At 48.2% G+C, this 21,071-nt stretch overlaps 1 protein-coding gene across 1 annotated transcript; it reads right to left on the reverse strand.

Annotated features, from left to right (window-relative positions):
- Positions 1 to 8,067: 8,067 nt before the first annotated feature.
- Positions 8,068 to 20,758, reverse strand: LOC308384729 (zinc fingers and homeoboxes protein 1-like). Its single transcript, XM_080863317.1, has 8 exons — positions 20,422 to 20,758; positions 13,913 to 14,422; positions 12,766 to 13,389; positions 12,299 to 12,425; positions 10,486 to 11,715; positions 10,261 to 10,392; positions 9,594 to 9,997; positions 8,068 to 8,204 (listed from the first exon to the last, which is right to left on the reverse strand). Exons 2-7 carry the CDS (start codon positions 14,296 to 14,298, stop codon positions 9,602 to 9,604), a joined length of 2,895 nt encoding a protein of 964 aa, XP_080719443.1. The 5' UTR covers positions 14,299 to 14,422; positions 20,422 to 20,758; the 3' UTR covers positions 8,068 to 8,204; positions 9,594 to 9,601.
- Positions 20,759 to 21,071: the final 313 nt, after the last annotated feature.

The following is a 21,071-nucleotide window of genomic DNA, read 5'->3' on the forward strand; positions in this document are numbered from 1 at the left end:
GAAAACACAAAAAGCTGCAGTGACGCGTCTGCGAGCCGACAGCGGTGAATTATTTATTCTCATGTTGGAGGGATTATGGGGGAGGAGGGGGAGGAGCTCTGACAGTTAACAGAGAGTCGTACTGTGGAGAGAAACGCTGTTTGTGCCGTTTTTTCTGATTGAATGGATATAATGAGAGGTGCGATGACTGTCAGCAGGTTGCCAGCCAGCGTGTTCGTGTGGATACTGACGTCTCCGTTTATGAGAGATCGCCACTGAAAAAATAGACCGACAGCTTAGAATGACAAATAAATACAGGACAGCTGCCACCTGGACTCAGAGTCGGACGTATCGCGCTCACAGACGCAGCAGAGGGAGGCTAAGTTACACTCTGAGGTCAGCGGGTCGCATGAGGTCATCGTCATGCACATGTTCGTGGAAACAAACCCCTCCCCCTGTCCCGCCTTCTCCTCAGAGAGAGTTTAGAGGAACTCCACTTAAACAAAGTTCTCACAGTGATTGTCTGTGTAGATGCTGAAGGCGTTACAGGAGGGCAGGGGTGGGACTCGTTCCTCCACCTTTAGGCTGAAATTTGTTCCTTTATTGACTTTGGACAAAGTTTAGGCCTCAGCTTTTATTTTTATTATCAAAAGGCCATAAAACCAAACCACGACTTTAAAGACCAAACAGTCTGAATATAACGAGTCAGCCTTTACTTTGGTGTCATATCGGATATGTTCGAAAGAGTATTAAGAACAAAAACACTGTTTGGTCCGAGAATAAAGCTTAAATGTGGAGACTGGCGCAGGTTTAGCTCAGTGCGTTGGGCGGGCGACCACATGCCATACGGCTGACACAGGCCGGCCTGGGTTCGAGTCCTTTGCCGCAAGTCTTCCCCCTTCTCTCCCTGCACCTGCTCTCCTGTCCTTCCTTCACTGTGTCGGTCAAATAAGCTGAAAAAGGCCAAACAAAATGTGGAGACTAAATCTGTTGTTTCAGATCAAGCGGCTGCTCTAGCCTCTACAAGCTGCCGTGTGCAGGTGAAAATATTTCTTTATATTTGACACCACAGGTGAAACTAAAACCTCAGAGGACTTTGAAGTTTGTGAGAGAGAAATGATTGAAACAGTAACACGAGGGTCAGCGGCTCGGTGACCTGGTGATCAACACCGAGGGGGTCGCTCTGGCCTGTATTTGACTGTTTTCACCCCCCGGCCCGTCTGTGGATGCTCTCCTTGGTGTTGTTACCGTAGGAACATCAATATGACGCGATGAGAAAAGCACCGCCGGTCCTCTCTGACCCGTGGGGTCTCGTTGGGTCTGGCCGCTCCTACAGATTTGGATCTGCAGAGTTTGTGGAGGTCGGGTCGGCGCCTCAAGCTGTTTGCTGCGTTACATGTGGATCTACGGCGAGTCGGCACGCGGCCTCGTTTTTCAGCTCCTCTCTGACAGACGCACAGTTGGGATCCATCACGTCCTCACGATACAAACGAGCGGACGCACGAACGAATGAACGGATGAATAAGCTGCCGGGCGTGCGGATATGTAGGGCGATGCAGCGAGCAGGCAGCGACCGCGGGCACAAGCCGCGATGGGAGGGGTCTGTGGAGGGATATAGGAAGAGCGATGGAGAGAGCGACGGGGTAAAGCGAGGAGAGATGTCCTCAGAATGACCCACATCAGCACCAGACAGCTTCACCCCCTCCCCCTCTCTCTTACTCTATATCTCCTCATGCTCGCTCGCTCTTTGCTGCGTAATCGGCTGAAAAAAGAAAGCGAGGGGAAAAAAAGCAGAGGAACACGAGCGGGACGCCTGCACTCTAAAAACGCTCTCATGAAGGGTTCAGTAAGGGACCCGAGGGTTCCCCAACTGAATGAATACAGGAAGTGTTTTTGTGATCTGCAACTTCATTAAACCCAAACCTCTGACCAAAACAGCCTTTCTGACGCCGTCACATGACTTCATGCTAACATGAGCTGAATCTCACTGAAACGGTCGGGAGTGCCACGTCAGGGGCGTTTTCCACTCGCCGTTTCCTGTCAGAGGTTTCCCCGTAACCACGGAGCCGCAGTGACGTCACCTGCTCATACCTGCACTTTGGCCCTTTTGGTCTGACCGCACTCTGAGGCACACTGCATCCTCATTGGCTGACGACTTCTGACTGACAGAGTGCTCACCAATAAGCAGCCGTTGGTTTCTGACTTTCACCATAAAATAAACGCGGGGATTTATCCTCTGGAGAGCCGAGGAAAAAACGTTAGTTTAACTTGTTTCGTGGTTCGTATCCAGAGGACGTGACTGAGCAGGCTGAGGACACCGAGACTCTCTCAAACATGACAGCAAACATGTTTGGTGTAACATGTTCCAAAGTAACACATTACTGTAATCACATTACATTTTTCAGTAATACAGTAATGTAATGAGTCACAAAGTTCTTCAGTTATCTGCACAGAGTCTCTTTCTGCATGCGCACTTCTGCTCCGATCAGCTGATGCGAGAGCCGTCATCCACACATGGACAAAACTTGGAACGTCGCCCAATGAATGGCCGGCCTTCCAAAATGACTACAAGAGCACGTGACACGAACATCAGGACAACTGAGCGATTGCAACGCAGCAGAGGCTTAGAGATAAAGTCACCTCGAGGTTCATACAAGGTGAGCAAGCACTTGGCAACAGTAGGAAGGAAAAACTCCCTTTTAACAGGAAGAAACCTCCAGCTGTGACTAGTTGGGGTTATACACGTACAGAGGTGTATAAACACATAGTGAGAGAAGAAGAAACACCCAGTGCATCATGGGAATCCCCGGCAGCCTACGTCTATTGCAGCATAACTAAGGGAGGATTCAGGGTCACCTGGTCCAGTCACAACTATATGCTTTAGCAAAAAGGAAAGTTTGAACGCAAAAGTACTGAGTAAAAGTAACAAATTACTTTCTCTAGCAACTCACTCGGTAGATGATGCATTACTTTTGATAAAAGTACTAGTAGTAATAGATTACTTTCTTTGTACTAATGACCCCAGTAGCAGTGACACCCATGATTGTGCCTGACACGTGTGTGCGTCTCCGTTAGTGTTGCACTCATTGGTGGGAGTTGTGTGTTTGCAGCAGTGCAAACAGGAGCTGTTCATAATGAATTCAGCTAACTTTTAATGCCTGCTTGGCTTCCTCTGCGGAGGCTGCCAGCCTCAGAAAGCCTCGGCTCTAAAAGGGCCCTGCACGCTCTGCTGTGCTTCTACGTGCTCGTGTGTGAAGCTAACGCGGTGGGAAGCAGGACCGGTGTTTTTCAGAGTGTGCTCCAGAGACGCAGCGTGTGAGCGGAGCATTAAACGGGAGGTTTAGCCCCGTCGGCGGCGCTATAGATTCAAACACGTGCGTGGAAGTAGGTCAGTAGTGAAAGGGTTCTCGGCTGTCCTCGCACGGCCTCTGCTCGGCCCGTCACACCACTCGCGTCGACTCCAATTTTCTCCTCCTCCCACTGCCCCCTTCCTCCTCCCCCTTCATCCCTTTCTCTCTGCCCCGATTAGGAGGGGAGCAGGTCCCACCCCTGGTTCAGACGGGTCTCCTGTAGGTTAACTCTTCCCGCTCCGAGTGAACTTTTATCTCTCTGCGAGGTTCCTCCTCGGCGGTCGGCTCGTGTTTTCACCGAGGCCTCTGCCAGACCACGTGCGGCGTGTAACTGGTGTTTTTGAGGGAGACCCGACGCCACAAAATGGGGCCAAGCTCGGCGCTGTGAAGGCAGGACATGAATCAGCCTTTTCTCCCCGAAGTTCGAGTTAAAAACAGAGGCCAAAAAAAATCTGGGAAATTAAGGAGAGAGGGAAACGGAGCCAGTGAACTTCCAGGAAGGCTGGATAAAACCCAGATCTGTGAACAAATGGTGTATTACCCAACCCGGCCAGCTTTACATGATTTACAGTAGAGGTTAGAGAGGGGCGGGTGGCTGAGCTCACACCGCCATCTGCTGGAAAGCAGCGACAGTGCGAGGACAAGCCCCCCTTTAACCACACAGACGAGCCAAAATGCCCCATCATGGCTCCCAAAAATGTGGCACAAATTCACACCGAACCCGGACCAAGTGTAAGCAAAGATGTTTTCTGAAAGGCGCTGAAACGCCGAGCGATGAGGGCTAAAGCGAAGATGTAGAGGAGAATACAGTGGTTTGAATATCTGGAGGAGAACAGCGTGTTCCCAGGACTGGTTCGGCTGGTTTCTATGGTGCTGATGGTTTCTATGGTGGCGGTGTTTTTGGTGGCGGCGCTGAATACCTCGAATAATTGAGGCAGTTCAGCGAGGAGGGAAAACAGCGCCGCAAGTTAAAGAAGGAACAATCAGAGAACGCTGGAAATGAATCTTTTTAGACGCAGACAGACACAGATATCGTAAAGCTCAAAGTGAACATACACGTGTGCTAGCACCGGTCACTTAACCGACTGTCAACACAGATATCTAATCATTCAATCACATGACACCAACTCATTTACTGGGATTAGAGTGTACAATATCCAGTAAGCGTCATATCTGTCTTATCGAGGTCAGAGGAGACAATCGAGGCCTGCACAAGAGCATCTCTCCGTGCACCACGTGTCCAATATGGAGGCGGATGAGCTACAGCAGCAGACAACCACACCGGCGACGCTCCTGTCGGCTCAGAGCAGGAAACTGAGGCTACAGCTCATAGACTCAACAAAACTGGACACAGACCACCAGGAAACACTGCCCGGCTTCTTCCAAAAGGCCAACACACCGCGTCATAAAGCTCCAGTCATCTCCATCTGGTAACACTGGGAATCACCAAAAACCCACCGGTGGCCACCAGCACACTTCAGCCTGTGTCAGTTTGATCTGTCCGAACCTCACGAACATTAAAAAGGTCCAGTTTGGAGGAGCGTCTGTAACACTGGAGCGCACGGCATCAAGAATCAGCTTCAGACCACAGCAGCTACAAGGACCAGGAAAGCTGCTGCATCATGTGACTCCGCAGTAGTTTATAACAGGTTTTTTCAGCGAATTGTCAGAAAACTAAAAAAAAAAAAAAAATCAGCTGACTCTGAGGAGGGGGTTAGGTGCGACTCACATCCAGGGCCGACGAGCACGTCGTTAATCTGAAACGAACGTCCTGCCGAAGTCTCTACATCAGTCACTCTGAGCCGTCACAGCAGCGCCGGTGCCAGTGCGACACCTGCTGGTGGTTTCAGGAATTTAAGAGAAATCCAGCAGCCTCACATGTTACTGCTGATTTCACATTTGCATGTGTTTCCACCAGAGTTCAGAGGATGTTTCATTAAAGGTGGTCTGATAAACCTGAGCTGCTCAGCCCGCGGTTCACGTCTGCAGGCTTCAGCTCACCGACTCCTTCCTGTTTCACAGCAGAACAAAACTAAAGAGAAAAACCTGAAATAAGATCAGACGCCTCGACGTCCCTTGGGCAGGTCGATCCTGAGCCTCGGGGGCTCCACCTCCAACAGCCCCGCCTTCAGGTTTCAGCCTCCAGCTGGTGCATTACGGCGACATCAGCGAGGCCACGAAGGACCTTCAGAAACACCAGTGCGGTTTTAAATGAGCCCTGGGAGCCGGTGTGAAAACACCCAAACCCAGAGTTTGTTTTTTAGTGGTCATGAGAGAGAAACACAACAAAGCTGTGTGTGTCTTTAAATGTTACAACAGGTCTTAGTTTTAACATCTGATAAAAACATGACGTCAAAATGTAGTGTTCGTCTTTATTTTAGGGTCTTTGTCCTCATCGGGCCGAGGAGCCAACACTGCGCCGAGACACCGAGGTGACCCGCGGGCTGGAGTAAAGATGCTGAAAGACCGGAGTTTGCAATCTATTGTAAATGATTTCTAAAAAACAAAAAACATCAAATGTTTGAAGAATTTATGGAGAAAAACTCCTTTTTTTAATTTAAAGGTAAATTACAGCAGTTACAGTTTCAGACATAATTTGAGAACAATATCTGAAAATGCAGTTAAATAAAACTACACTGAAAACTAAAAGTGCAGCAAGATGCTGTCAGTGAGCATCCAGGACCCACTCACATCTTTCTGAGATTTTCTTACATTTCCGAATGTTTTTCCTTTTTTATTCCTCGTTTCCGCTAAATGTGCCGGTTTTTTAACCTTCAGTAACACCAACACGCTGTCAGTTTTATTTACTCGAGACATTTTTTTGATCGTTTACATCTTTATAAGTTCGTTCAGAGGCACAAAGACTCGACTGTATTTGGAAGATGAAGATAAAACGCGTTCACACAAACATAAAACAGGAAAACAAACTCGTTTTTTCACTTTTTATTTTTTGCTTGCAGACAAAAAAAGATCCATGAAAGTCCAGATATAATAAATAAATTAACTACTAAAAACCGTCGACTATTAAAGCGATTTAAAGAAGAAGAGGACGAGTGGCTGAAAGATTACAGAGAAGATTTTACTGCCCACCTCCACCTGCTGATTGTTCCTTGATGGTTGCATATCCTATCAGAGACCTACGAGGTTCCCTCACCACAGGAAGAGCACAGAAAAGCAAAATAAAAGCTTTTTCCCCCCATATGAAAAGTTAAAAAGCTCCCGTAAGAACTGAGCCTGGTGGTTTATTGTCCCTAAAATATCGTCTTTAATTCGAGGAAACCTGAAAGATCTCGTTTAACTAGTTCACCCGTATTTGAGCTAATAAATGCAGTAATAACTATGTCTTCTTCTGCTGTTCCTCTTTGAAGCGATTCGCTGCCTGTGGTGGCGAACGCTGTCTGAAAGACATAATTATTTTCATGCATACAGTAAAGGAGAAACCTGTCGTCGAGTGTAAATGTCACAATCTTGCCGAGTTTGTAGCTTAACCGACTGAGGTAAAGTTGCCTGTTTCCTGAAGTAGAGCGCACCTGCCTGTGTGTGTTTGCTTTTTGGACGAGGAGACGAGGAGGCGGCGCTCGGGTTCAAACGTTTCTCAACTTCATCGGTTTGTAAAGTTCAGATTTTTTTTTTTTAAAAACCCAGAAAAAATCATCCGAGCAGCGAGTCTGTGTCTGCACAGCGTTAAAGGAAAAATCCACTTCCATCTGAACTTTTAGTTTTTGCTCTGTGACACGTCCGGTGATGTCCCTGTTCTTTCCAAGCGCTGAGCTGGATCACAGCTCACCTGTTACCTCTCCAGTGTGTCTTGGCCACACCTCTGATAGGTGTTCGGGAGTCCGAGCCACCTCGGCTGCCTCCTTTCAGGGCGGTCAGGAGGCGACCGACCTGCGGTCACCACTCGCAGCCCGTCAGCAGGGGTCAGGGAACGCAGAGCATCTGGAAAACTGACAGACAAACTGTCCCGTTCCTGCAGACAAACTTGGAGCGGCTTCTCACTCCCAGCCCGCTGATTCTGGACCCAGCTGACCTGCGGCTGAAGACCAACCCAGTGGACCAACCCAGAGGTGGAGGCCATCGCTCACCCCAGATCTGGTTACCCCGCAGAGGGTAAAACTGACCACGCTCTGAGTTTTAAAGTGGATTTTCCCGTTAACTGTGCGTCACGTGTTCTCTGGTTGTTTTGGTTCAAACTGAAATCATGTTGAAACTGAACCCGAACGCCTGAAAACAAAAACAGTTTCAGCTTCCATTATATGTTTTATGTTGTTCAGACTTTAAGAAATCACCTGGAAAAATACAAAAGGTCTGCTGTGGGTCTCTTTCCAGCGCTGCGTTTGTCTTTATTTAAACAATCGTAGAAACAGAATGGCACTGATCGGAGCGGTTTTAAAAACCTCATCTTCAGAGGAGCCGAGTGTTTCAGGGCTGGAGGACGATCCCTACGGAAAAAACGTCCGGCGGTTCCTTCGTTATTCTGAAAAAAGTCCTTTTAATAAAGAGAAAACCATGCGAGGTCTGACCTCTGAGAAATGTCCTGGACTTCTGTCTTTATACAAACGCTGATTTCTTTTTAGTTCTGTATGAAAATCTGAGTAAAAGCCGAGTCGCTGTCAGAGTAAAAGCTTGTCGTTTGTACAGGAGCAGAGCTGAATCGCAGCGCCGTTCGGTCCCCGGCAGACTAAATCCACACGCTCCGTCCTCCGTCGCGGCGATTCTCAGCTGCACCGCAACCCAAAGCCTCCGAGGCTCCAACCCACCGCTCGACAAGCGAATGTCCATCTGACCTTACCGCAGCCATCTTTGGGTCCCGAACCACCAACTGAGAAACACCACATCCTCTGTCATCTCTGCGCGGGGGGAGCAACGATAAACCTGAGGAAGGACAGGTGGGGAGAAGAGAGGCAGGTAACTACGGAGAAACACGCCGGGTCATTCAGGATTCATCTTGTTATCCCAACAGCGTTACATGGAGGTGACTCAGGAAGTCAGCCCCAGGTTTGGTGAGATGGCTAACAGCACCTTCACCCGAGGCCAAGTTTGCAGCATCTGACCAATCAGAATCATGGACGTGCCTACGGTGCACTGACTACAGGGACCCACAGGAGGGCCGGCGCTGTACACACTGACTGTGCACTGACTACAGGGACCCACAGGAGGGCCGGCGCTGTACACACTGACTGTGCACTGACTACAGGGACCCACAGGAGGGCCGGCGCTGTACACACTGACTGTGCACTGACTACAGGGACCCACAGGAGGGTCGGCGCTGTACACACTGACTGTGCACTGACTACAGGGACCCACAGGAGGGCCGGCGCTGTACACACTGACTGTGCACTGACTACAGGGACCCACAGGAGGGCCGGCGCTGTACACACTGACTGTGCACTGACTACAGGGACCCACAGGAGGGCCGGCGCTGTACACACTGACTGTGCACTGACTACAGGGACCCACAGGAGGGCCGGCGCTGTACACACTGACTGTGCACTGACTACAGGGACCCACAGGAGGGTCGGCGCTGTACACACTGACTGTGCACTGACTACAGGGACCCACAGGAGGGCCGGCGCTGTACACACTGACTGTGCACTGACTACAGGGACCCACAGGAGGGCCGGCGCTGTACACACTGACTGTGCACTGACTACAGGGACCCACAGGAGGGCCGGCGCTGTACACACTGACTGTGCACTGACTACAGGGACCCACAGGAGGGTCGGCGCTGTACACACTGACTGTGCACTGACTACAGGGACCCACAGGAGGGCCGGCGCTGTACACACTGCCTGCACTGGATTCAGTTCAAAGCTCAGAAATCAAACAGAAACATGGAAATCTCCTGAACAACCACTGCAAAGTGGAGCAAACATCAAATCTGTGGCACAGCTGCAGTGTTAAAACCGGGCCATGTAGTCTGTCTCCTGTTAACGACTATTATATGAATAAAGTTCAGTCTATTTGAAGTCAGGAAGCAAAGCTAGTAGAAGCAGAACTGCAGCACATGTCCCTGCAGAGAGCAGATTCAACCAATCAGGAGCTGTAATATCAGGCAGCTCCTCCTGTGCTGACAGGCTGTGGTTCTTATCTGTTTCTTATCTGTAGTTGGGTCGACTGAGGACAAAAGGTTACATGAAACAGAAACTGCTTCTACCTGCTCGTCGACTCACGCGTCTGCAAACTGTGCGGTAATTTTCCTGGTTTTAGTTTCTGCTGAATCTCTGGAAATAAAAAAGGAATAAAACTGAAAACCTTGCTCACCTGTCTGCTCACGTCTGCTCTTCTGCCTGAGGCTGTGATTGGCTGAAACCTTCAGATCCCTCCTGGATCTCTTCATCCTCCTCCTCCTCTTCTGCGTCCTTCTCGTCTTCCTCCACGCAGTCGTCGTCCGATGCCTCCTCTCCTTGTTCTTTCACCTCCATCTCTCCCTCGCTGTCTGCGTGCTCTGCCGTTGCCTCCTCCTCCTCTTCCTCATCCTCTTCCTCCGCCTCCTCATCGCTGAAGAGCTCCGTGCCCTCCTCCGCCCTCCTGGCGGTCTCGGAGAACCAGTCTCTGACCTGCTCGTAGCTCATGCTGGACTTTGCCACCAGCTCGTCTAGGTCCTTCTCGCTCAGGGCTCGGTGCTTGAGGTAGTACTCCTTCAGAAAAGCCTTACCGGACTTCACCTGCAGGAAGAACAAAGATCACCTTCAGTCACTTATAATCCTCACATTTGCTACACAATGAGTCCAGGAGAGGCTGGACTGTGAAATGTGGACAATCCGGGGCTCGAACCAGCGCCCTGGTTGGCAGACGACCTGCTAAAATCCAGCTGAATACTCGAGTTCTCCAGCTGCTCTCCAGCAGTTCAGAGACAGGCTGTTGTACCGCCTCTCGCCCAACGATGGCCAGCCGAGTAGGAATTTTTCTTTTTTTTCTAAAAACGCACCTTGATGGCACCGTCGCCGCCCTGTGGAGAGCGCTTGCAGGGATACGGCCGGCGCGTCCTCCTGGACCAACCACGGAAACGCTTCCTTGACTTCTTCTGGCTCTTTGCGCCGCCGTTCAACGCCTCGTCCACCTGGAACAAGAAGAAAAAAAAACGTCAGATGTTACCAGGAGATGAAGCGTGGCGTTTGTGTTACATCACAAAAAAGGTTTCCTGCGCGCGCACCTTGCCGCTCTGGTAGAGGTAGTACCACTTCAGGTTGCTGTTCTTGCAGGCGTAGCGCGTGTCTCCGAACCAGTTTACGATGTACGTCCTCGGCAGCCCGCTCTCCTTCGCCATCTGGTCGTACTCCTCGGGCGTCGGCCACTGCGAGTGGACGAAGGCCTTCTTCAGGATGTGGAGCTGCTCCGGCGTCTTCTTCACCAACTTCCTGCTGATGGGAGGCGTGCCCTGTCGTTCCTGAGCCGAGGGCGAAGGCGCGGCGGCTGGTTTCGCCTTCTCATCGTCTCCCTCTGCGTCGCTGTCCTTCGACTGACCCACCGACGGTATTTTCCTCCTCTCCGTGAACCAGGCGTCTACTTCGCGCCTCGTCAACTTCGTCTCCGCCCGCAGCCGGCTCAGCTCCTCGTCTGAGGGCGTGTCCGACTTCTGGAAGCTGGCCTCCAGCACGAGCAGCTGCTCCGGAGTCTTTTCCTTGAACTTCTGCGGAGTGAAGTCGGGGAAGGCGTGGCGGAATTTAATGCGGAGGTCGCTGGAGGACCCGGCTGAGCCCGGAGCGCCGGCCGAGGTTGGCGAGGAGTCGCTGGCGTCATCGCTGGAGTCGATGACGATGGTGGAGGTGTTGTCGCTGTTGTTGCTATCGTTGATGCTGATGCCACCGCCGCTGCTCCTTCCTCCTCGGCCAGCGCCGGCCGCGGCTCTGCCAGGCGTGGCCTGCGTCAGCAGCAGGCTGTGGTGGTCCTTGGAGTTCCTCTGGTTGTAGCGCGTGTCGCTGAACCACTTCTTTATCGCTCGCTTGGAGAGTTTGGTGACCTGCATGAGGCGCGAGATCTCCGCCTCGGTGGCGAACTGCCGCCGGCTGTAGCTCGCCTTCAGCTCTGCCAGCTGCTCTTTGGACTTCTTCGGCTTGCTTGTGGTCGAGTCCAGACCGAGCGACACGCCGGCCGATGAAGACGACATCTCGGCGTTCGATTCGGACGTAGACGGCTCGGCGGCTTTAGGCTGGCTGCCGGGGACACCCGCGACCGTCAGCGTGATGGGAGAGGCGACGGGGACCGCGCCGCTGTTCCCGGCCACCTGAGTGAGGACGAGGCCCGGCTGACCGACGATCTGACACGTCTGGAAGATGTTCTGCAGGCCGTTCGTGGTGGCGGCGATGTTAGCGGGGATGACTGTGATGGTCTGAGGGATGGTCTGCACTGTGCCGTTAAACTTCTTCCTCCGCGCCTCCTCCACCTGCAGAGAGGAGCAGTAGAAGGTCAAAGGTAAGGTGTGACATCACCGACTTTCTAAAGTTATTAAAGTTGTGGGAGTTATTGTTTAGATGCTGCAGTGAAGATGTTTCTCAGAACTGCTCAAGTGCCTGCCTCAGGCTTCCTCAGAGCCACAGACTTATTCTACATCTACGAAACAACCAGAACGACTTCCTGTCAGGAAACTGAACCACAATCATCATCATCAGCCACAACACAATCTGACCGGGAGTCACGTGATCAGTGAGGCGGTGACGGCCTGTAAAAACCTGTTTTATAAAGCGACCTGACGAGTCTGGCAGCAGTTAATAAACACTCATAACTGCAGTTCTTAAAAACTGGACCACGTTTGTGCTCAAGCACTTTTTTTAATGACCCAGGAAGAAGTTAATGATGTAGTTTCTACTCACAGAGTGTGACACTCAACAGCACAATAATGTTTCCTGATGCTTTTCTCTGAGAGTATTTACTCATATTCTATCGCGATATTTCATTTTCCTATCGTTGCCTAACATTATACCGGTATTACCGTGAACGGTATAATATGGCCCAGCCCTAGCACCGACCTCCTCCGGCGTCCAGCTGACTCCGTGTTTGAGCCTCTGAGCAGAAAACCAGACTTTGATCTGCTCCTCGCTGAACTTGGTCTGTGACGAAAGGCCCACGATCTCCGACACCGAGGGATACGGAAACCTGCGACACAAAAAGCACACTCACTGAAACGGCAGCGGGATTACACACCGAGAAACACGTCTGTGTGCTCGTGGAGCAAAGCAGTAACCTCCACCCGTCTGTGCTACCACCCAGCCTCCATCCAGCTTTGACTGATGCAGTAAATGCGGGTGTAGTAACCGGGCGGGTCGGTTTTCATATCATCAGGTGCACAGAGAAGTGCAGTAAAATAAGATAAAGCATGAGCGACAGCTGGCCTTTCAAAAAAAGAGCGAGCCAACTGTCTGACAGTGATTAAATATACAAAAAGCTAAAATCAGTGGGCGGTTCCATGTGTGCGGCGCCCCTCAGGTGTGCTTACCTGTTGTAGGCGCTGACCAGCAGGACGTTGTTGTCCATGGCTGCGTTGTAGGTGGGGATGCTGCTGATGGGGATGAGGAGCTGCGTCTGCGTGCTGTTCTGCTGGCTCTGCAGGGCTGACAGAACCTGCGCCAGCGTCCCCGGAGGTAGCACGCCGCCACCAGCGGGGGAGGCCCCGCCTTTGATCTGCAGTACGTTGGGGCTGTTCACCACGATGCTCTGCGGCACGGCCTGGACCTGCAGCGGCGCGGTGACGGGGATGAGGCGAGGGGCGACGGCAGCGGGGGCCGTCGGCGCGGGCGACAGCGCAGGCGGCTCCTTGTCGTCATCCTCGTCGTCGCTTTCCACTTTGATGACATCGTCGACGGCCATCTTGTGCGCGGCGGTGAACTTCTTGGGCTCAGCTCGGCTCTTGTTCCTCATGATGGGCGTCTTGCTGAAGGCGATGCCTCTGCGCGCCGTCTCCTCCGCCTCGTCCTCCTCCACTTTGACGAAGCTGCCGTCGAAGGTCAGGTCGTTCACCGTCTGCTGGAAGATGGTCTCGTTGTTGCGCTTCACCATCGTCCGCGTGAAGTTGTCCTCGCCCGGGTGCAGCCGAGCGTTGTGGGCCAGCAGCGTGTCGTAGCTGGAAGCAGAGGATCATGGGTAAATAAAGCAAAAAAGGAGATTCAGAACTCAAACTATGGTAAAGTCCACAGTGCTGATGATCAGTTACAGATCATTTTTACATCTTGGCGTAAACGTCACTGAGTAGCAGCTTTCAGCCCTGAAATTAGGGATTAAAACAGTGATTTCTTTAATCGTCTCTTTGTTGAGATTAAAAATCGCTCTTTCTGCTGTGTTTGTGTGTTTTTTTAAGGAAGTGAATGAAAGTTTTGTTTCCTTCTGCTTGCTGGGACAAGGACTGCTGCTGTGCATTTACAGGAGGTTTAAAAATGAAACGTTAAAAATGGACGAGTGGAGCCATAATCGCTCTGTTGGCGTTTTTCTGTCTGAAGATGATGAACTTTGACACGTGTTGGTGTGTTGGGTGTTATCAGTTACTCTAACCTGCCTTCAGGGCCTGGATCTGGACTGTTTTGGCTCTTAATCTTTCACATTTCTTTTTAAATAAACGCACTTCCTGTCAGGTGGTGTGAGCGTGGTACCTCTTGGTGTGGTAGTCACACTCCATGCAGACATAGGAGGTGTTGAGGACGACGTCGGGATGCTCCGTGTCCACGTGCATGGTGAACAGGTTGAGCTCCGACGTCTGGAAGCTGCAGTATTTGCACTCGTAGCCTCCCTCCGCTGCATTCAAGTCCAGGTAGGGGTCCGACGCCGCGACCTCACGCCTGCCGTCGGCCTCACGCCTGCCGTCGGCCTCCTCTCCTCGCTCCTCCAGCAGGCCGGAAGCCTCTGAGGAGACGGTTGCCGCGCCGTTGCTGTCCTCTGGATCCGCCGCGCCTGTTACATCCTCCATCTCCTGGTCCGAGTCCACAGTTTCTCGGGGAGGAACCATGCAGGGGATGGTGGACTTCCTCCTGCTCGCCATCCTGAGTTTGGGTGAGCGCCGCGTTCAGCCGAGTGTTGGAGCCGACTCAGTTCAAGCCGTCCTGTTGTGGCTCCATTAAGGAGGAGGTCACCAGTTGAAATGTTCCCTTCGCTGTCTTTAAACCCTGTGGCACAGAAATGCATCATTACTCAGAGCACATCCCCACGATCACGCCACCTGTTCTTTAAGATCAAACATCAGCAGTTAACCCTTTAAAGCCGGTCGGAGCGGGCACGCTCCGTTTTGCATAACTACTTTTAAAACCCTGTAGAACCTGAACCTGTAAGCTAGCGCAGTAATTTTTTTGCATATGAAACCAGAGGAGTTGTACTTACATCTTATGCCATCAGCTTGTCCTAAGTCACAGTTTCCTTCCACATAAAGCTTTGCAAAAATTGCATAAAAAGCACTTGCAGGAACAAAACATAATATTCCAGAAACACGCTTTGCCGATCCGATCAGCTGTTCGTAACACTTCCTACATTGGAAAAGACGTCAGTGCGAACTATCGCATGTCCGCCATTACCTGCCCGAAACCGGAAGTGACGTCATTTTCGCGGAAAATGTAGTTTTTTACTTGTAGGCCTTAAAAGCCTATACTGGTGTTTTTAAAAGTCATGTTTGACTTTATGCTTTTCTGAATACTTGCTGGGATGCTTAGAACTCAAATTGCACTGCTGGAAATAGTTTATTTTGATGCTGTTTTCTTTGCAAATTTGCATCATAGGATTGTTTTTCATTTTTTCTGCAGTATATAAAAATTGGTGTATCACAAAAATAAAACTATGAAGACACTCAAAATAAATTTCCTGTTGTTGTAAACTACTGTTTGCAACTTTTTGTATTTAAAATTTCTCCAAGTAGAAATATATGTAAAAAAAACAAAAACGATTTCCAATTTTTTGTAGTTTATTGCACTTTTTTGCATTTTATGTAGTTACTATGGACTTAATGCATACATATTATTAGAATTTGGGCTATAACAGTTGTATTGATGTATAGCAACTTGAAATGCTCCCGAAAATGGCTCCACAGCATGTAAAAAATATCCGGTTGTTCAGTCTGACATCACTAGCCGTGTCTGGGTCTAAACTCCGCTGCAGGTCCATATATCAAACGATCACTATGGCATTACTGAGAGTTGAAAAACTGTCTAAAGTCTTTCATCTTTAATAAAATGATCAGCGTTCTGCTCTACCAGGTGTAACAATTGAGTTTAACATCCAGGCATCCATGAAAACGGAATTTATGACATTTAACGGAGTTAGAAGTTAGCAGGAGGTTAGCTCGCTAGCTTCTATCTAAATACAATATAGCATGTCCTGACTGCGGGGTTTTGGAAACAAATTAAAACGTACAGCTCTGTTATCACTTCCAACATAAATGAAGACAGAAAACTAAACAGCAGTGACGTTTGTAGGGTTACTGAAGTTGGGCTAGCTGGTATATAATGATGTGCTACGTGACCGCTAGCGACACAGCTATGTTAGCATAATATAAACAAGCTAACTTTTTTTCCACTCGATAAAAGTTAACGTGAGTGTTCTCGGTGGTCAGGAACAAATGTAATCGCATGGCAGGATGCTGTAAAAGGACCAAACTTCAGCCAGGAGAACAACTGAGATAATCCATCCACAATACGAGGTTAGTCATTCATATACTGCAGCATGGGCTGGGCTGTAGTTACATCCTAAGGTTTTAAAAACTGAGCTTAAATAAATGATTAGTGGTAATTAGAGCTGGGCGATATGAGATTTTTTCATATCACGATATGTTTTTTTCATTTCAGGCGATAACGATATCTATCACGATATAAGCCAAATAACTATATTTGTAAGATTTAAATGTGCCGTTGCTCACAAGTAAAATGTGAAATAATCAGCAGCTTGTTTTTATTTAAATATTTATTTCCCATAATAAGTTCAACAGGGTAGATGTACTTAAGGAACATGAGACTTTTTCAGATAAATAAAGGCAAATATTGCAAACTACACAAAAGGCAGCCGCTAAAGCGTTTAAGTTTCAAAACAGAACAAACGAAACAGACTAAACTGTCAATTCCACTTAGAAACAAAATATTAATTCTAAAAATAAATCTTAGTTTGTTTTACAGAATAACAGACAAAACTGACTAACTTTTGTCAATATCAAATAAACTGAGAACTAAAAGGAAATTCTCAATCTCTCCTTGTTGTATAGCTGAGCTTTTCAAACAGTTTTGTGCGGTCAGTTGTGCGGTCAGCTGAGCGCACCATCCGCTCCGAGCTCCCTGACCTGCACTCAATCTACAGCAGGCGGTGCTGGACCAAGGCCAGGAAGATGGTGAAGGACCTCAGCCATCCCAACAACAGACTGTTCTCTCTGCTGAGGTCAGGAAAGCGATTCCGCTCCCTGAAGACCAACACAGAGAGACTGAGGAGGAGCTTCTTCCCGCAGGCGATACGGTCTCTCAATCACACCACCACACAGTACTGACCCACACATATGGTTCTTACACACACACTGGACTTTCTGGACTTTGGTTTTGCACAACACTGGTCACTATATTCTTCATTTCCGGTTAATACTTGTACAGCTGCTGTTAGTGTGTATATATTTATTTATATTTAGATTTCTTCATACATTCTTATATAGTTCTATATTGTGTATTTTGTTGTACAGTTATTTTATTTTCAACTTTAATTTATATATTTATCTTTATCTTATTCTTCCCAGTTAAATTTACCCTTCATTCTAATTTGTGTTGTACAGTTATTTCATTTTTAACCTTAATTTATATTTTATTCCTTCCTAGTTAAATTTACCCTTTTTTATTTTTCATATTTATTTCCTATCTTATTCATAGCCTTTTCCTTTTTTGTTCTCTTTAGGTCACGAGCAGTTGTCCAAGCATTTCACTACATATCGTACTGTGTATGACTGTGTACGTGACAAATAAAATTTGAATTTGAAATTTGAATTTGAGTTTTAACAGTTACTTTAGTCTGACAAAAGCCGAATGACGAATTAGCGCTTCCAGTCAGAGACTGAGGCTACGTCCACACGTACACGGGTATTTTTGAAAACGGAGATTTTCCGTTTCTGTTTTAAAAAATAATCCCGTCCACACATAAAGGCAGAAATGAAGGAAAACGCTGCTATGAACATGCCAAAGCAGCAGGTGGCGCTAGATTCCTAACCGTGCAGAAATGTTGGCCAATCAGAAGTCTAGAAGCCTCGGTGGGAAAAAGTAAACAAAGCTGGGGCATAGAAGCAGAACCGAGTCGTATGTGTGGAGGGACAGTAACTGTGTGTATATGTAAGCATTTAAACACTGCAGAGAGTAGAATTAACAGTATTGTAGAAATTCATTTCACCGAAACAATAACGTGGCGCACAGTGTGACGCATGCACCAGTTTATTGTATTTCCAGACTTGCTTTCGGCACAATTTACAGTGCACGCTACTCTGTTTTTTGTCAGACTTGAAATAGCCGAAATACCGTCACACTACGGAACTTCTATGGCTCTTCCGTTCGACAATCTCTCCGGCGTTGGAACCATCATCTGTTTTCTCTTCAGTCACGCTCAGTTGATTTTTCTAGTCGGCACACTCATTTCCTCCATTACCCGCTGGCTGCTTCCCAAACAAACACGTGTGCGGCTTGGCACTTGTGCTGAACAAGTCACGCGACGTGACGCTGCGGCTGTGATTGGTTCGGCTCTGCGCTACTTAGTTTGGATTGGCTGACCTTTTTTTAAAAAATTTTTTTAATTTTTTTATTTTAAGAGGACAAGAGCGGCGAGGTCTATCGCGATAGCTTAATTTCTCTATCGAGTAAAAGTTATATCGCGATACATATCGTTATCGTTCTATCGCCCAGCTCTAGTGGTAATAAAAGCCGAGGGAGGTCAACAGTGGTCGCTGACTGTTTTAGGAGCTTTTTGAGATCAAATAGAAGAAAATACATAACATTAAACATGTTAACAACACAAAAGCCATATTAAACGCAGACTACTTTAGACCCGGAAGTAGGATTCGTCGCATCATCACTGAACAACCGGATAATATAAGCTCTGGCGGACTTGGTTCTATGGTAGGTCTTAAAGGGTTAAATTATCACGTACGGGTCGCTCCACCTTCATCCTCCTTCATCGCTCTTGTCTGTCAGAGGCTTTGTATACAGTGAAGTAACATGTTTTTAAATGAACTGTGCAATTATTATGCTGTAAATGCTGAAACACGTTCATGCTGATGAAATCAGTTATTAAACTGTTCCAGCACCATCAGTGAATCCTTCCTATGATTGCTTGATCACGACCACGCTCAGTATCGTAAACTCAACGATCCATTTGTTAACACATCACACAAAAAAATGTCCGTTTACAGCAAAGATGGAGGGCGACAGCTCGTTATTCCGCAGCTCTGACTAGTTAACTAGCCTGTCTCAGAAGAGCAACTGCTCATGGTAGCCACAGGGCAACGAGGGCAACACAAACAGTGTCACGCCGCAGAAATCAGTCTGATTCTCAGAGGATACAAAAAAAAAAAACAAAAAAAAAACAGACACACAAAAAACAACAACAAATAATCTTTCTGTTGCTCCGAGTTGCAGGTCAGGAAGACGGCAGCACATTGTCCTGTAAGCTATGGTGAAAAGTACGGCCAGCCTACGCTGACATGGTCTGTCCAACTTTGCAAACTGCTGGATTATATAATTTAACGAGGCTTTAGCTTACACTGACGACAGCAATAATTACTTAAATGAATATTTTGGGCATAAACAGCAAATGTATGAGCGTTAAATAGTTTAGTCACATAAACCTTCATAACTACAGCTACAGACAGCTTTGGTGTATGACAGCAGGATCCTTTAGATGATAAATTTAACTCCTAAAGTCTTTATCATTATTCTGTCATATTACATATCAGGTGTTACTGACCACGTGACTGTGTTTCTATTACCACTTAATTAACCCGCCGTCCCCCGTACACAAACAAACTCAGAGGTGTTGAAGCTGTCTTGGTTGGGTCTGTCTCCTCAGCTGCTTTCTACAGTTTTGGTTATTAACTGTTAATAAAATCAGAAGTTGCCAATAGTCCCAGTTTTGGTTTAATTCGTTTTTTTACTAACATCGGTGAAAGGGGAGGAGCCTGAGTCAGTGTCAGCTGATGGCTTCTTCTTCTGTTTGTTTATGTCAGGCTCCTAGCTGCCTGACTTTGTTTGGGCAGAAACATGGTGACCCTAAAGATTTCATTTTCGTTTGAGCCGTGGATTTAGGGGCAATAACGCAGAGTATGCAGAAAACCACACGTGATTTTAAATACTGTAAACAAAACAACAACAACATCATAATTAAAATAGTGCCAGTGTGGGGGATGATCGCAGGATCCTTTCCATGAGTAACAACTCTGACCACTAACCCTACAGCTCACTGTGGGACATCAGGGAGATATAAAAGAATAAAAGGAGTTTTCCACCAAAGCCAGTGTAACTTTGCTACTGTGCACCCTGGAGATGCGTCTGGTACAGTGGCAGACCTAAATAAACTTTTACTGCAGTATATCCTAATCTTATACTGCTGCTGTACTGCATTTCTGAGGTAAATATTTGCACTTGTTGCTGCCCTACTTTGACTGTAGCCTCTACTTAATTAGGTCTGTGCTTTATTCCTTTGAAACAGCTGTAAACAGCTGATAGCTTCAGATCGGGATCATTGATTAGTCCAAAGTCCTCCTTTGTTTTCTTATTAATCATCGTATGATCCCTGGTGACCCTTCAGAGGGGCCCAGGCCTTAGTTTGGGGACCGGTTTACAAACCGTTACCAGTACTACTTCAGTCAGAGATACATTTCCTGCAGGGAAGGTACTTCTGATACTTCTGCTCAGCACTGATTGCAGTACTCAGTACCTTGCCTCGGCGGTGTGGGGGCTCGGCTCGTACTCGGTGTACTTCCTGCCCAGCACACACGTAAACATGTTAGAGCTCTACGAATCTCCCCTGTCCTCACTGAACATCCTCCCGCTAACGTTAGCTAGCCCCGCCGCTCCGCGCTGTGCTAGCCGACGCTCCGCTGCTTGCAGCGGGCAGCAGGCTCCAGCTGACGCCGCTAGCAGCCTGCTGAGAGCCCGGGCGTGTTTACCTGCACTGTCGGTTTCCGTTTTCCTGCATGTCGGAGCGAACAGTTAGCTGTAGCCGTGTCTGTTGATACGCAGTCTTCCGCCTTTTGCTTGATTTCACCGCGGCTCCCATCTGCTTCAGCCGGACACAGAGCCGCTCCAGCGGCCGGGGAACATGCTAACTACCGCCGGCTAGCTCCGGTTTGGGCCGGTCGCCGCTCCGACTCGCATTGCTCGCTGTCGCGCTTTGTTAATGAGACGGACCGTTTAAGTGAAAAGGGTCCGATAGTTCACCGAATCTGACGATGGCCATTTTTCATACCGCCACTACAAGCGAGCAACGGCCGAGAAATGTATCCGGTTTGAGCTTTTCGCAATAAGAGCATCAACGCAAACACGAGAAACGCCAGTAACATGAACTGTGTGGGTAACTGTGTAATTGACACACTCACAGCTGTAGTTGAAGTCAACAACCACAGCGACGAAACACATTTAAATACGTTAAATTACAGTAATTACATCTCACAAAACCTACAACCTGCGGTGCTGTTCTTACATATCACTAATAGTATTAGAAATATTTCATTTAAAAATGATCCTTTGTTATTTTTTATTTTAAATTTCAGTTAGTGTAATAATGTTTAGGATGTGGGTTTGAATCCTCTGAGCTTTT

The sequence above is a fragment of the Rhamphochromis sp. 'chilingali' genome (genome assembly GCF_963969265.1).
Source record: "Rhamphochromis sp. 'chilingali' genome assembly, chromosome: 17".
Taxonomy (NCBI): Eukaryota; Metazoa; Chordata; class Actinopteri; order Cichliformes; family Cichlidae; genus Rhamphochromis; species Rhamphochromis sp. 'chilingali'.

Coding starts and splice junctions, on each gene's coding strand:
- LOC308384729 (XM_080863317.1), bottom strand. CDS start 14,298: ATGGCGAGCAGGAGGAAGTCCACCATCCCCTGCATGGTTCCTCCCCGA. Junction 13,390..13,912: donor TGTGACTACCACACCAAGAG/GTACCACGCTCA, acceptor CTCTGCTTCCAG/CTACGACACGCTGCTGGCCC. Junction 12,426..12,765: donor CTGGTCAGCGCCTACAACAG/GTAAGCACACCT, acceptor TTTGTGTCGCAG/GTTTCCGTATCCCTCGGTGT.